General features: G+C 46.2%; 1 protein-coding gene across 2 annotated transcripts in view; it reads right to left on the reverse strand.

Annotated features, from left to right (window-relative positions):
* The window catches only part of LOC146189139 (mannan-binding lectin serine protease 1-like), a 67,166-nt gene that overhangs the window by 47,631 nt on the left and 2,828 nt on the right, over positions 1-16,707 (reverse strand). For both annotated transcript variants that reach the window (XM_084604052.1, XM_084604051.1), the window contains exon 2: positions 7,429-7,538. In XM_084604052.1, the coding sequence (XP_084460178.1) occupies positions 7,429-7,538 (110 nt within the window). The remainder of the gene's footprint in view (positions 1-7,428; positions 7,539-16,707) is intronic.

A 16,707-nucleotide genomic window follows, 5' to 3' on the forward strand; every position in this document is an offset into this window, starting at 1 on the left:
ATTTATTTATTTATTTATTTATTTATTTATTTATTGACGAGAGAATATGAATTGCTCCTCACGATTTATGTTTACTAATGTCTCGCGCTTCAGTCGAAAGGAAACGCAACTAAAGGTTTATGCTTCTAGTCAGTTAGGTGGCAGTGCCGTCAGCGCTTGCTTCAAAGATACGTCGAATGTTGCTTTTCGCAGTGCGTCGGGCCCCATCCGACGTCGTAAGCTGTGAAGCCACGTCCTCATGTTGAACGAGTGACTACCCGAATTCAATCGGCGGTCCGTGTACACGAGACATAACGTTCGTGCGCTTAACGCATTGCTGAAAATCTGGTTCTCAAAGAAAAAGAAGAAACAGATATGTCCGTGTATTCCGGCCATGTCAGACCAGTTTCACTTCATATATTTTTTTCATCTGTCATCTTAAAAGCGCTCCACATCACAAACATTTTACAGTAGTAAACTGGACTCCAGTGTTCATTATAATCTAGCCGTATATAGTGACTTTAATGCATACAGCAGATATCCTTGGTTGTTGCTGCATCGCCGACAACAACGTGGATTTGATTCGAAGGTGCATATTGTAAATCTTTCACATATGCAACACACGCCGGGGTGGCCCAGTGGTTACGGCGCTCGATTACTGTTCCTAAGGACGCGGGATCGAATCCCGGCCTGGGCGGCCGCCTTTCGATGGAGGCGAAAGGCAAAGCATCCGTGTGCTGTGCGATGAGTGCACGTTAAAGAACCCGCGGTGGTCGAAACTTCCGGAGTCCTCCACTACGGCGTCTCTCATAGCCTGAGTTGCTTTGGGACCTTAAACCTCACAAACCAACCAACCAACCAACCAACCAACTTAGTTACACGTACGCGTCTTCAACAGGTGTTTGCTAATACCTATCGGACATCACTGAAATTCCGTTAGCTGTCCTTCCAAGAACATTCAAATCTTTTATATTGAAGGGCGCGTCGCGAGCTGGATTGCACGCATCATTCCCGTGTTGTCATCACTGTTCCGTATTAGAGTTATATTGCTGCTAGTGTGAATGCTTCACTGCTGTAGCACTGGGCAATTACAGGATATCCTAAATTTCAAATAGCAGAATCGAAAGCTGGGCAAGCTGATGACCTTTCACTTCCCAAGACTTCGGCATAGGAACGTATACATCTCAGAATACAAATTTAGGCCATCAGAGACACAGAAAGAAGTTCTGAAAAAGAAATGATTGTAATGGGGTAGCCGTACGGGAAATTTGTTGTGTTTTGCGAGAAGTCGCTGCGATGTGTGTATTCTTCTTCCGCAGCATCTGCGTTTATGCTCTTAGAGCTTTGAAAAACCTAAATTCGGAGTCGCTGTACCAACCACCCTTGCCGTCTAAAAGGATGCTGTTGACCTGATTGGTAACTAGTTCGCTGGCGTTAGAGACGACTGCGAAAAGAGCACGGGGTGAAGTGTTTCTTTGGCGTCGAACCACTGCCAGCAAGTGACCAGTTACATCATCCCACTCTTTTCACAGTGACCAACGCCGAATAAATGCACGCTCCACGTGCACCCTTTTCTCCGAATTACTACGGCAGTCCCGTGTCGAGCATCGCGAGCAGCAAAGAATCGCAACAACCGTACGGCGCCTCAGAGCTTCACCTTGACACGGTTGTGCCCGACGCAAGCGTAGATCGGTATCTGGAGATCAGGGCCACAGGCGGGCTAGCGGCAGCACCGTGACCTTGTCAGGAAGCCCCCTGAGTTACGGTTTGCCCCAGCACAGGGCGCCTTCCCTGTTGTCCCGTAATCAGATTAAGACGACCAGGCCACACCCACACCGCAACGCACCCGACCACCCAAGCAGACAAAACGCTACTACGGGACATAAACTATCTAAAAACGAAAACAGCCGAAGCTTACAGTCCCGTTATACCTCCTTCTCGAGATCAAAACTGCAGATTTCAAAATTGGGTCTATAGATTCTAAATCTTGAGGTAGTTAGACGATATTGATAGGCATTGAACCAATGCGCCTGGTCTGCTTGTCACTTGCCATGATGGCACTTGCTTCAAGTAATGCGTCTTCCTAGCGGTCTGGAGGTCTCAGGTTCGATTCCAAACACGGCGAACAGCGCCTGTCTTAATTCCGTCTTTTCTGCGTTATCGCGATGAAGCGAAATACAGGAGAAGCTGCGTATACGTGTGTGTGGAGGGTTAGAATATTGACAGGCAAACGGGACCAGCATGTCTAAACACGCACAGTGCAACTGTCGTTGCTACAAGCGCCCTTTGGAAAGAAGTTCACTTCAGTGCCTCACTGCAGTCCGGGGCGAATTCGAGTCCACCTCTGCCTTCCATTTGCAAGACAAAAAAAAAAGGGAGGAACATGTTTGGGACCAATTACTTGCCTTCACACCACGGCCAACGCTGAAATTCCCGTGTGTCATACGCTTGCCCATGTGAGACCTTTTTTTTTTTTTTTCTCCTGTCGAACCCCGCTACGCCTCACAGCTACAGAGGCAATGCTTGCACAATCTCCAATACCGTGCAAGAGATCTGCAAAGCGATGCGATGCACATCGTGCAAGCCATGCGTGCATGACTCACGATGGAGTATCCGCGCCCATGAATGTACACCTTTTCCAAGCAAGCTCTAATGCATTACGGCACTTTTGACAGCTAGCGCGTGTGAAGGCTGCTCATTCGCATTCGTCCTTCCACGCGCCGACGACTACGCGTCAAAGGGCGTCATGGCGATGAGCAACTTTTGGCTCGCAAAGCTGCAAGCTCCCAGTTCGCGTAGAAGTACACTGCGCGATGCGCCTGCGTCAAAGAACAGCTCGCGAATTTCGCAAGATCGGCATAGGGAAAGCGTAAAACAGAAGTAACTGATATGCTCATTTGATACGTATACCGATACGGTTCCTCTTATCAGCTTTAAGACGAAGAACTTATCCACGATCTAAAAAGGCGCCGGGGGTGCAAAGGACCACTCCGGTAAGGCATAGCACTTGTCCTCATAGGTCACACTGCATTGTTACAAGGATGAACCTTCCAGAACACGGCGAGAAAAGGGGTTAAGAGTAGTTAAGAGTCCATGGACCGGATTGCTAACTGACGTCTCTGCGCAGCCGACATTTTATCACAATTAAGGAGGAATAAATGCTTCAAATGTTCAGTTACCTCCAGCACGCTGTCCCTTCGTTTCGCTGAAAATGACTAATTGGCTTTGGAATAGTTTCACCCAACTAGCAATGGCTTTTGCGCGGTTTTTCGTCGACAGCGCAAGGTGGCGTGCTTGTCACTGTCGTCGGGCCGTGCGTTCAGGCAACACACTATGTGCGGGTTCCACGTTACGACTAAGTGCGTTCTCTAATTCTGACTTGCTCCTAATTGCTCATTAGAGTTCAATTTCAAATTAATCGACTGGTGACATGCTATCATTCGCTCATTGTTGGATACATAAACAAGATAGCGTTATCACTGAATATGGCAGCATTTCTTGGTCGTGTACCATTCGCGAGGGAGTGAAGCGACCCTCCACCGGCCTTTATTATCCGTAAAAAAGAAAATAATAAGAATGTATTCCTCTCTCTAGCGCGCGCGAAAGGTGGGAAAACAGGCCGACCGCGTCATCTCGACGCCTTTGCGGGGTGCGCGACTTGTGGGGGCTGATACGTAGGACAGAGGCCGCGAAGGCGGTGACGAAGGAAACAAGGTGAGCGAGCTAAAATCGTCGCCGAGGGCCTCTTCCCACTCGCAACCTCATCGAGTTTCAAAGAATACTCTCACGCCGTGCACAATGCATGCGGAAGCACAAGGCAGTTGTATAATCCAGTTTCAGGCACTTCTTTTTTTTCTCCACTGGAGATATAGACCGGAAGGTTCTTCCGGTATTGTGTGCGTACAGATAAAGCGCGAGATGCGCTTCAGGTGACTACTACTGAAGAACGCAGGCACTCCTATTGAGGCGTTGATTAGTCAATCAATTAAGTTGTATCGATCAACGCGTTGATTTAAGCAACCGCAGTATGCCCGAAAATATCAAGCATGAAATCACGAACGTGAATATATGGGAAAAACACATGCAGCAATAAAATTTTCACAATACAAATGATAATCTCTAGTATTTGTATTATAATGTTTGCTCCATTTACGTGATAACGTTTAATAATTTCCTGGTGGGAAGCAAACAAATACCAATACTTCACCCAGTAAAGAAAGGCTCAGTAACTGCCACCCTTTCGGTAAATAAATGACCCGAGTTGAAGAGGAGAGTTATGAGGGTAGTAGCTAAGAGGAACAAACTTTCCTCCTGTCAAGGATATAAAGGTGTCGGTTAAGAATTCGTCTCATTTATTACTGTCAACTGGATAGCCTACTTTTTTTTCTGTCAATAATCAGCCGAAAATGAAAAAACAACTTTCCTCCTCCCTGTTCTTAAGGCACTCGTGATACACGTGACTAGTAGAGCTCTAGGATAATACCACTTGCGAACATCCGCTTCGAAACTTGATTTTGCCCTGGGACCAGCTCGCGGAGCTTAGCAGACCGTGGCGCCATCTATTAACTGGACAGTCATCTCTCCGTGACGCCCTGAGGCTTTTCCGCCTACACGATCTGCATGTTTTGAAGGCGCAGAGCAGTTCGTCTGAATGTCGCAGGCACCGTGACATCAGCCAAGTTCCCAATTCGGTGCGTTCTGAGCGGCAAAAATTTAAATCAAGCATATCCGGTGACCATAAGTTCAAGTACTGAGATATCGTACTGCCCAATCCATATACATCCTTTTCCATCTGGGTAACGCTGCGTTTCAGTAGGAAACTCTGTGCACGTGCAGAATGCTCACGTGCGACAATGCGCACGTGCAGAATGCTGCGATGAATGAGCGAGGGGTACGGAAATGACACTGAGCATGCGCACTCGCCCTCTGCTATCATCCTATTCCTCTAACCCATAGCCTCCTCCCCCCTCCCCATTCTAAACCTCTCTAATACGTTAAGCAGGTTGGCCTACGGTTACAATATAATGCTACACCATTGAATACACCGCTTGCTGCTAAAGAACTCCCTCATCAAGCTTCGGCTGCAAATCGCTTTTTTTTTTTATGTACAAGTCGCGTTATACACTTGTGAACCTTCGGGCGCCTGCACGCGATACGTGGGTGGTGTTGATAAGCTGATTCACCGCCTTACATGGTCTGGTTCCGCGCCTGGGACGTCCCATCCAGCGCCGTCCGCAACAGCCAACCCTTTCACGGCACAGACCTTCCGACACGCTCGAGTGCACCCGCCATGGCGCGCATGGCATAAACGAATGCGCCTGTGTCACGCAAGCTCCGTATAGGAACGTGTGTGTTGCGTGTGGCGAGACACAGGCGGCGCCCTCTGCGTAAACATGTGCATCGTCTCTGGCCTCTGGTTCCGTGCAGTGGCAGCTCAAGGGACAGGAGGAAAAGGGGAAAGCGAATACAGAAGGAGGGACACTTTGTGTTGGCAACGAGGCGTGCGAAGAATATTGAGTTGTAGAGAATGGTTCCCGTGGTAGTTAGGAGATGCTTACGACTTCGCAGGTCTCATTGTAAAAGCGTTACCTATTTCGCTACACTATTACAAATCTCCGAGCGTGACAACGTGGAAAGTGGGGCCATGCGCTTGGAGCTTGGTACTTAATGAAACGGTTACAACAAAAATGCAGGCGGAAGGAGATAGAAAGGACGTTAGCTGAACATCATCGGTGCACTTAAAAGCAAATCTTGGACAGCGAACACGAAACAACGCAACACAAGGGCACACAATTTCATACTGGGCTAGCTGGTTATTTTCATGGTAATTCATTATTGAGCCTTTGAGAAAGACAAAACAAGGACAAGAAATAGGAAACGAAATAAAAGACGGGTGCGCAACCCTCCAAATGTTAGCCTGAGGGCCGACAGCCACCCTGTGCCCTTTCTTTCAACTATATTTTTTGTATTGCTGGTTCATTTGAAGTCATGTTCCACGCGAGCCGTACGCCGTTCAAAATATTCACTAGAATACTGTTTGTGCGAGTCAGTATGTGAGTATGTGACGGAAACATCAGGCCATATTGTTGCTGATATCGAAACTACACATTTATGACGTAGCCCTGCGTGGATGGATACTAGTCCTTCCCTGTGCCCAGGGCTGTTGACAGAATACCGGCCTGATGCATTCTGGTGTGTGTGCACCAGAACGGTGTGGGTTACTCCGGTTCGCAGACAACAGTAATTTCACGGTCATATACGAGTTAAATTGACGCGGTAGTGTAGATGAAAAAGCCCCAACTTCCATACTATGTAGCCTAAGTCTAGCGTGTAAACAACTCCATCGAAAGGCATCAGGCTCCCACTGCAAACTTCAAGAACTCGAATCAGATGTGCTCGTGTTCAACGACGATATCGTTCACACTAGTTCCTGAGGCGTGCCGTGTGGTGCCAGTCGCACGGGAAACCTCATCAACTGGACTACGTAAAAAGTAGTGAAATTTAGGTTGTTGGGTTAGTCATGCATGAACTCCACTATAGGATACAAATATAGTTGCTGGCCCGCTCTGAGATACAAAATATTTCCAAAACTCTTCTTTTACACCTGAATCCGGAAAGAGGCGCACTCAACCACCCACTGTCCGTGAGCATGATCACTAGTCATCCCAAGTTTCTCGAGAACTAACTCGGACAACCAATAAGAAGTCAGCAGAGCACTCAGTAGGAGTTTTGATCCATTGCACGGAGCAAATTCTTCCTCCGGCAACTCCGCGCACGCGCAGTACTAAAGCGACCCTAACTAAAGCCTCTTCTAGGAACGATGTCTGTGAATCACTCATGCGGAGTCTATGAAGGGCAGCAAAAATCATATCACTCTTCTCTCTCTACTTCAGAGACAAACGAAATAAATACCCAGTCGAAAGAAACTACAGAACCTAGTCAAAAATACGACAAAATATCCTGTAGTTCTGTCGTAACCATCAGATGTTTCTGCAGTTCTGTAGTTTTTCTGTAGTATACTTCTGTTGTCTGTAGTTCTGTAGCCCTTTTCTGTTGTAACTACCGAAATATGTGATGTTACGACAAAATATCCTGTAGTTCTGTCGTAACCATCAGATGTTTCCGCAGTTCTGTAGTTTTTCTGTAGTATACTTCTGTTGTCTGTAGTTCTGCAGCCCTTTTCTGTTGTAACTACAGAAATATGTGATGTTACTACAGAATGGTCTGTTGTCACAGCAGGTTTCCCGTCAAAAACCGCGCAGAAATTCTGTCGTAACATCAGAAAATTTTCTGTAGTTTTTTCCGACTGGGTAGGCTTGCAATACAATGCACGCAACTCCCAGGGTCCAATACACACCCCGCGAGACAAGGTTCGCAAACGGAAACGTGTGCAAAAGCAGGGCAGTGGCGACGGCAGCAGGTGCATGTGCCCAGCGAAGCGTCACTCACCCCTGAACTCGCGCAGTGACTCAGACGGGGCCGGCGCCGGTAAAGAGGCCCTCCTGTCCCGCAGGATGCGCACCGCACCGTTCGACGGGTCGATGGAGAACCGCAGGCACCTGCATGCAGAGAGGTACAACAATTGTACACACAGCACTCGGAATTCATCATGAACAGCACCAACGTGACCAGCGCCACCACCGTAATACGCATCCCTTTAGTAAGCACTGCTGTCAACTATCGAGTTCTTAAGTTCTTAAGCCAAATACAGATCAAAAGCATCGCTAAGTGGTATTCAACGCGCCTGCATTGTTACAAATGTGCTATAAGCTCACGACTTCTTTTGACCAATAGCCACCCGCAACACATGCACCGGTACTGAACTGACAGCCTGACAAGTTAGCATAAGTGCTACCAGCGCAGCCACAGTGGAAGCTGTTCTGCCTGCCAACGCCTGCTGTTCTCGGTATCAGTACACTTTTATTTGTTCCTGTACTTAAGTGGCCGGCATAAGAAAAGAAAAAAAAACATTTAAAGAAAGAACATCTCATCCCTCACATAAATGCAGACCTCCGACGTACTCATAATAGTATGTTAACCAAATGGGAAACGTTTTTAACCATCAATGCACGCTAACAATACCACAATAGGCAATATTGCGCGTAAATGATCGCTGGCACCTTCTGACAAACCGTGATCGGATGTACAATCCCCTGCAAATGCTATGAATATATCAGCTTAGATACAAACCATGGCGAACCTTACAAAGTTTGGTTCTGTTTGGTTCACGGGGTTTAACATCCCAAAGCGACTCAGCCTATGAGAGGCGCAATAGTGGAGGGCTCTAAAAATTTCTACCCCTTGGTGTTCTTAACGTGCACTGAATCGCGCACAGCACACGGGCGCCTTGCTTTTCGCCTCCAGCGAAAAGCGACAGCCGCGGCCGGGATTCGATCCCGCATCCATGGTCCCACTGCTGTAGTCGAGCGCCCTAATCCCTAAGACAGCGCGGTGAACCTTGCAAAGTAAAAAAAAAATGTCACTGGTTTACGTCGAACGCTGGACGTAATTTATTTCCAATCACTTTGCGTAACTTTTGAAACGGACACCTTGAAAAAGTGAAACAGATTGATGTACTAAATAACGAAATTGCGTGAAGTTTAGCTGACCGTGAATCTGTTAAGAGACGGGCATCGACGATGCATTGTCGCAGGCCCAGACTAGCATTACCAATGTGCCGCAATTCCAATACAATGGCAGTCCATACTGTCGTGTGCTGCCCCTACTTATATACCCAATATCCAAGCTGGTGCCAGCGCGATGTCCAATTTGTTCCTGTCATTTTATTTGATCTCGGGCACAGTTATTGCGCAAGTGAAGAATATAAATTTTTGTAGCTGCTGATAGCTGCAATTATAAAAACAATTACAGCGCTGTGCTGTTCATCCAGTACGCAAATGTTCTCATGTATTCACTGGGTTCAGTTGCTGTACTGTTGAAAGCCTCGTATTCAAGGTACGGAAAAACTGGTACCAATTATGGACAAATCGTCCGTTTCCCGCTTTACGGCTCATCCCGTGGAATAATTACAGATCAATCCGTCATGAAATTCCAGAATTTTTCTACAGTTTCCGGATCAACTACTATCACGTGGCGCAGTCATAAAAGATAAAAAGAGTTGAGTTTGTTTTCAAGTGCCGATGCCCCCATATTGCGACTCGACTAGTATTGCAAGACCCGACACCCTTTCGAAGACAATCTTGTGACGCCTCTAAAAACAGAGATCGTATGACTACCCCATCAAAACATGCCACAAAAGCACCTAAATGCAGAATATGAGCTGTCCATTTTGATCCTCAAAACCTAGCGGTGCAAGTCACCACTATCTGCATCGCCAAAACCAGAGTTGCCACAATCACCTTCCTTATCCATTCACCGTAATCCCATGAGACCTGAAGAAGTATCGCCATTGCCAGTCGGAGTTGCCGTTTTCGCCGCAAACGCTCAAAGGTATTTCTATGCACCTTTGATCGAAAACGGTTGCCCACTAGCATCTCACCGCACCTGTCCTGGCTAAGCGACTGAAATAGAAATGTGAAGAAGTGTTAAGGAGCTGGAGATATCAACGTTTTGACTGTCCACATTATTCTAAAGAAACATTCTTCCAACATGGTTTAGGCTTCTGAGAACGTAAGACCCTTGTACGGCTAAGTACTGTCAGGTATGTTAAGTCGCTTAAGCCTGTCTTTTGTAAGCTGTTGAAGCGGCGACCAATTAATTTTCATTCCTCTAAAGACAGCTCCAACCCAATGTACTAGGTTGACAACCTTCAACACTGCGTCACAAATTAGGCACCTAAATATCACAGGACCGAAAAAAAGCTAGCTATTATTTCTTGCACGAAAGAGCGGAAATACCTTCGTAGCCTTCTGGCTACGAAGCCACTTCGCGATAACCACCCATCAGTCAGGATCGAGTATGCGAAACCTGGCGTGCTGATTGGTATACGATCTCTTGACGTCACACTGGACCAGCACTATTTCTGAAATTGAAACGAGTAGAAAGAGCTGAAAATAAAGGTTTCATTGAGTGCACGTACAATGGTCATTTGGTCATCATTAGTAAAAATGTATTAATAAATATTGTAATCTCCACACAACCTTCATTTTAGGCTTAGCTGAACAGCGACCAAAACAACAGCTAGCGTCAAGGTATGAGAGTACGTCTATGAGAGTACGTCTAGAGTGTATACTCTAGTGCGATGAGCATATATGGCTTTTTTATAGCACTGAATGACGAAGATACAATGGCGCTGCACCTGAAAGTATGTGACGTCAATGGGAAGTCACTTACACGAAGAGTCAGAATATACCGCTTGTCTAAGTCAAGTTTGTGGCGCAATCGAAAGAATTCCAGAGTCAGAGATTAGTCAGTAGCGTATTCAACTGAGCAAGACGTGCAGGATCTTTCCGTCACCCACAAATATGTATACTCATCCTTTGAGAAAGGGAAGTCACCATCGGGTTGACAGTTCCGCTGCAACTCGCAAATCATCGTGCAAGCACGACGACGTGAACTATTACTTGCCTCTACACGAATGAGCAAGTTAACTACCGCGATGAATCAAAGTTTAACTAGTTAACCTACCTTCGCTCTCCTTTTTCACGCTGTTTTATAGTGGACGTTACAGAAACCCCGAGAAATGATACCGCGAGCTCATCTAACATGCTTCTACGCAGCTGTACCTGTAGGAGCAGACGATTTGAAACACATGTCACCCAGCGACATTTATTACTTGTTTAGTTAGTCATTTCCAGTCAGCTGTTTGGTTCTTAACTGGATGCTTAGTGCAGTGCACACATGGTCACCTTTTCCGAATGCATCCCACAACTGCACCTTTGAGTATGTGCACATATCAGCGAGCTTATAAAGTAAGTAATGAAGTAAGTAATTCCAACATTTATCCCTTTTCCCTCTATCTTTTCATTCAAGTATGCGGTTTCATGGAAGCGGGCAATTGCCATTATCTGAAGCTGACACGCTTACCCACATTCCACAGGGGGCACAGATATAAAAAAGAAATTAATATAATAGCGGCCTGCCCTAGAGGCTTACCTAGAGTTCAAACAAGTGATGACGATTAGGGTGAATTGTTGTCTAATTTATCTCCCAGAAGGCAAAATAGAGCTTGCTGCCAGGGGCGAGGCTGTCGAATCGATTATCCAGTAAGACCAGTCATAACGGGAAAATAAGGAAAAATCATCACCTTCATCATCATCCTGAACAGAACTGAGTCCAGTGCAGGTCAAAGGCTTCTCCTAGTGACCTCTGGTCCACCGCTCCCTAGCTGCGGCTGTAGTGACGTTATTCCCACCAATTCTAAAAGCTCTTCATTACGTTTTCCCCGTCTTGATATCAACTCCAAAAATCTTGTATAGGCCTTATGCTCTCCAGTTATGTGCATTACAAGGCCTACTAATCTCCATTTCCTATTTTGGTGCACTTAAAGTACCCACAACTGGACAGCAAACTCTTCTATATTTTTGCGTTAGGGTATTTTGTATAGCTGGCAAAATTCCCACTTTTTTATTTCTACTTTCATTACTACGCTTAAGTCCACGCGTACGTGAGAACATCCTCATAGACATTTTCTTTCATTCTTTCTTTTTTTTTTTTCGGGACAGCCCCCTTTTTCTGCCCTTTAGCGGAAACTGCGAACGTCAATGAAAGAGGGTCGGTCGGAAGCACGGCGGACGCCGAGCTCTGACGTCACTGCACCTCCCTGAGACGGGGGAAACCTGTGTCGTTGCGCCTGGCACGTGTTGTCTCTACGGGACGCCTCGGAGTCTCTTTACGTTATGCAAATTTCACGCGGACGCAGCCCTGACGCGCAATTACAGTCGTCGTCAAAGTCGCCCCAGCCGTTCCTTCAGCTGACATGCATACGAGATGAGTAAATATATATGCGCGTTAAACCGCGCTTGGGCGAGTCTCGGAGGACAGCACGGAGGCATCCCAACCAGTGCCTTCGTATACCCCTGCGGGCAGCAAACGATACGTATACGGATCATTAGCGTCGCAAACGCACAAAATGAAGGCTTTTTTTTCTCTTTTTTTTATGTAGCAAGCACTCGAGCGAGTTCACTATGTATTGTCGATCACTTATGTATTGACACTGCAGTGTCCACCAGTGTATCAATGCATTATTATGCTTTTTACTATGCTTTGAAATAATGTGTAAAGTGTAGCCCCCTACTGTATCGTACGGACGATGCAGGTACCCAATAAAGAATTAAATAAATTTTTTCTACTCCTAACATGGTGCACATATTTCCATACTGTCCTGCTGCCCTGTTTAATTATCCCAGCGTCTATCTTCGCTATGGAATACCTAAATGTCTCACATGTTGAATAAATTATTTCGTTTCCTTAGGTTTATCAATGTGCTGCTCTCCCTGCTTGATATTTGAGACCGCGTTCTCATGGGGTAGGAACCAAGACGGGAGGGGGGGCATTGCAGCTATTCCTAGCGCCTTATCTTTTTGCCTTGCAGCCTGGCAGCGGGACGTCTCGGTGTTTTCTTCCTGGATTACAAAAGCGTTGGCGAACTGATTACTCACAGATTCCTCTGGGAAGTACACTATTCGTGACGAATCGTTAAAGCCCGGAGTAATTGCACAACTTTCCAAGCATAAGCTAAACCTGCTGAGACAGGTCTGCTGACTGGCTAAATAGTTGACGTAGTTTACAGATTATGAGTACCATAGTAGTATGTGATAAATAAGGGGCCACCTGTAGATTTTTTTTTTTTTTGCGAGTCACGGTCAGCATGACAGGCACTCTGCTGACTAAAAAGGTGCAACCGCTTGTAACGTACATCGCGCATTCCCTACAATCGTGTTCACCATGTCATGCTGTCATGCTGTCATGCTGACCGTGAGTGTACGTCAAAAAAAAATGAGAATGGTTCAATGTTGCTGAACCGAATGTGGAGCGAAAGCATTAGCTTCGGATGCTGATGCTGATGGTGATGCTGATGCGGCCATTCCCCTTTGTATCGGGGGATCACAAAGTTCTGGATCAGGCCAGGAGAAACGAGTAGAAAAATTGAGGAGTGAGAGAAAATTCTATGCTAAATGTTCAGTCAAATAGTCCGAAGAAGTAAGAAAGAGAGAGAAAGAAGAAATTTAACAGGCTTCTCTGTTGCGCCACCAGTCCTCGAGGCGACGCTTTGTCGTCTCCACTGCCCTCATGATTACCCTAGTCTCTTCGGGTAGTGACGTCGACTGTAGACCGAGTGCTGTCAAAAGCGCCTCCGTTGGTGTTGTCGCTGTCGTAGTGGGGGCGGGTCGCAGTTCTGGGCACTCGATCACTACATGTTGAATGGTCTCGTCGGCCGCGCCGCACCTGGGGCACCGGGTATCCAAGCCCTCGGTGTATTTGGCTCGTATTGTCCTTGTGCGCAGCACGCCGCTCCGTGCCTCGCAAAGTAGCCCGCTACCTCGTGTGTTGTCGTAGAGAGTTTTCCTCTTCTTCTTCTTCTTCTTCTCATTGTTCTTCCTGTTCCTCTTCGTTTTCTTCTTCGTCTTCGTCTTCTTCGCGGCTGTTCAAGGTCATTCGTGACTGCGGCCATGGACTACGCGACGGGCCAAAACCTGGCCTAATGTGGCTTTCACAACAAAAAACGACAGGCGGCCCCTCATTCTAGCTCTATACGCACAACTTATAAAGCTCCCTCACTTCCAGCTTTCACTGTTTCGCGAGCGAACCCCTGACAAAGCCAAACAAGTGAAAGAAAGCATTTACAGCGGCTCGCACAGTGCACCGAAGAGCTTACCACATCGTCGACATCGAAATGAGGCAGCTGCGTCGACGGTGGTCAATCCGTCAATGCAGTGGCGTAGCCAGAAATATACACGAGGGGATACAATACGCGGCCGGTAAAAAAGAAAAAAGGAACAGAAAGAAAAGTCAAGGAAGAGGGATTAAAGGGAGGGACAGAATAAAAAGGCAGAGAAAAATAATAATAAAGAGAAATATAAATTGTCCAGTGTCAACCTAGGCGTTTCTTTGAGCTCATTTCTAAAGCTCCCGTAAGGACCCACGCACTCACGATAAGCAAGAGATTGGAAATATTTTTAAAAGCTGCAATGAAACGCCACCGAAGAAGTCAAAATCAGCAGAGCGAATATTTTAGCGAGACCGTGGTGAGTTGTCTGGGGAACTCAACGTTGAGTGAAGGGCAAAATAAAAGCATTTTCAAATAGCACTGGTGCTGATCCGAATGCGCTGTTGCTATTTGTCTACGTCACTGCGCTCAGTGTGCTAAGTGCAAGCGTTTTGCGAGAATGGCAGCTTTTACATCCGCACTCTTTGTAATTCAGCGCATTCAAACGAAGGCACAACGACCAGACGGGTGGACGTTAAGGCTGAACCCTTTTAATCGGACCGCGGCGACGCACGCCACCATGCCATGAATAGTAATATATTAATGCGAAAGCCTTTAATGCCTCATACTCCCGGCGTCCAGCGTCCTGTCTCCCACTATAGCTGTCAATCAAATGACGTCATCAATCGAAACGTACATCATAATTATCCTTGTCTACCGTGAGGAAGACAGTCAAAAATAAATAAATCATATCTCAAACGGGAATCGAACCTCCATCCCTTGGATCCCTACTCGAGCTCTTTAACCAACTGCACCACGCCCTCATAATTCTCCTTGTCTACCTTGAAGATCATAGTAGCGATGATAATGAAGCTGCAATTAGCGATAATGACAATGACGACAAATCTTGAGAGCAAACGTGATGCACCGTGTCCACCAGCAACGCTTAGACTTTTGCATTTCTGTATAGTGTCGATTCCACAGTGCTCACGGATTGTTGGGTACTTAAATCAAAGCCCTGCCACCATTTTAGCCACCAATCAGCTAACCTACTTTTTATAATTTCTGCCCACTCAAAGTATATTTTCCGTCCACTGGCTTATAGGCTCCAATCATCTGGCTTAAATCAGCCCTTCCGCTTTAACTACATAGAGGACGAAACCCTTTACAGGAAACTAGGAAGTTTTCAACTGTTTCCTCCTCCTCTTCACACTTCCTCTCTTCCAGAACCTCAGCAGCTCAGTGGTGTCGCCTTGTTTTCAGAATGGGTATCGTTTCTGTTAACAAACCGACACTCTTCTTATTGTTTTCTTTTTTTTCGTAGTAATATATCCGTGAACTGTGAAATAGAAAGGAGCGGAAGGGAGAAAGAAATGCAACGCTCGGATAATGCTGACAATGAAACAAACGTCTCCCCTCACCCTGGCCCCCTACCCCGACCCCCGTTTCTGCCTGCCTCCATGGGATTATCTACCACGGCGGGTGCGCGCACTGCTTGTCACGGTAGTGGATAGAAGCGGCTATTACATCGTTTCGGTGAATCAATCATTCTGGTGTATCCTGTTTCGTCATATTATCTTGCTACATCGTTGTCAGAGCGAAGAATAAATTAATGAGCACTTGAAAGGAGTTTCTACCTGATGAGGCGGGAAGTGGTAAGTTAGAAAGATGTCTTGGTCGCCGAGAATAAGTAAATATACACTGCTGGGAAAAGAGAAACTCATGTAGCCACGAAATGTCTCTTCTTTTTTTTTTTTTTTGCCTATTCTAGCCTCTACAATAATACCTTTTCAGAGAAAGCCCTTTCTTTGCGGTTAGAAGGTGGTAATCTATCGATGATGACCAGCTTCGGATTGCCTTCCCTGTTCCTCTAAGACACGGTCCCACCAGGGGGATTTTTTTCTCCGACAGAGACAGAATGCAGAACTTTTATTTTACGACGTGCCAACCACAATGCTCATCCTAGAAGAAAAAAAAATGTATTTTATAATGGGAAGGCATCTGCAACAGTGTAATATTCGTGAAATAAATATAGCTCCTGTTTGACTCAACGGCTGCATGAAACAGAAGAGCGGAGGGTTCCAGCACTGCTAGCAGGTCCTCAACCCTAACCAGGTCATCCGAAAGTTATAAGCGAGCCTTTTTATTGGGAAAATGGGTGACCGGTGGCTCAGCGCACTTTCTAAGACCCAGTCAAACAGGCAATTTTACCAGTTGGATGGGCGCGTGCACTCTGCTCTTTATTAACCTACGCAATGCGTGAACTTCATTTAACGCGCGTGTGACGTATGCATGTGGCTACTTTATATATCTGTTCATTTTTTTCATTAAAATCTCAGTTGGGAGTCCGTGCTGATTCTGTGTTCCTTCTTGTGCTTTGTTTTGTGTCTTAGTGTGCTCTGTTTTTCATTACGTATATTCACCAACTATATGTCCGAAACATTTGCTTTGCTGCTATGGTATACTTACACAAACTGCGCTCGCGAAAAAAAACTTGACCTTTTAGTCTCAGAAACTCGGTATCCACGTGTTATCGTTGCAACACGAGGAACTATCCTCTCCGGTGTCCAGATTAGACGCCACCGGAAGGACTGCGCTCGTTCACTGTCCTCGGAGCTTTCACTAGTAAGTCCATCCTATATGCACCACGCGCCTCAGAGGTATACATTCGTGTGCTCACGTTGATGGCGCCTTAAAGAAAAGCCAATCAGTTTGTACTGAAACGACATGCAGGCCTGCGAAAGAAGTACAAATAAACTAGCGAAAAAAATAGACTCGAGCCACAAAAAAAAAAATTAAGAGGTGCGAATAACAAGAAAGGAAAATGATTCCTTGTGGTTCCGTCTCGATTCCTGTTGGTTTATATGAGTGCTCGCATAAGTATTAACGAAGAAAAAAAA

This window comes from Amblyomma maculatum, chromosome 5 (genome assembly GCF_055883805.1).
Source record: "Amblyomma maculatum isolate TAMU_Amacu chromosome 5, ASM5588380v1, whole genome shotgun sequence".
Taxonomy (NCBI): domain Eukaryota; kingdom Metazoa; phylum Arthropoda; class Arachnida; order Ixodida; family Ixodidae; genus Amblyomma; species Amblyomma maculatum.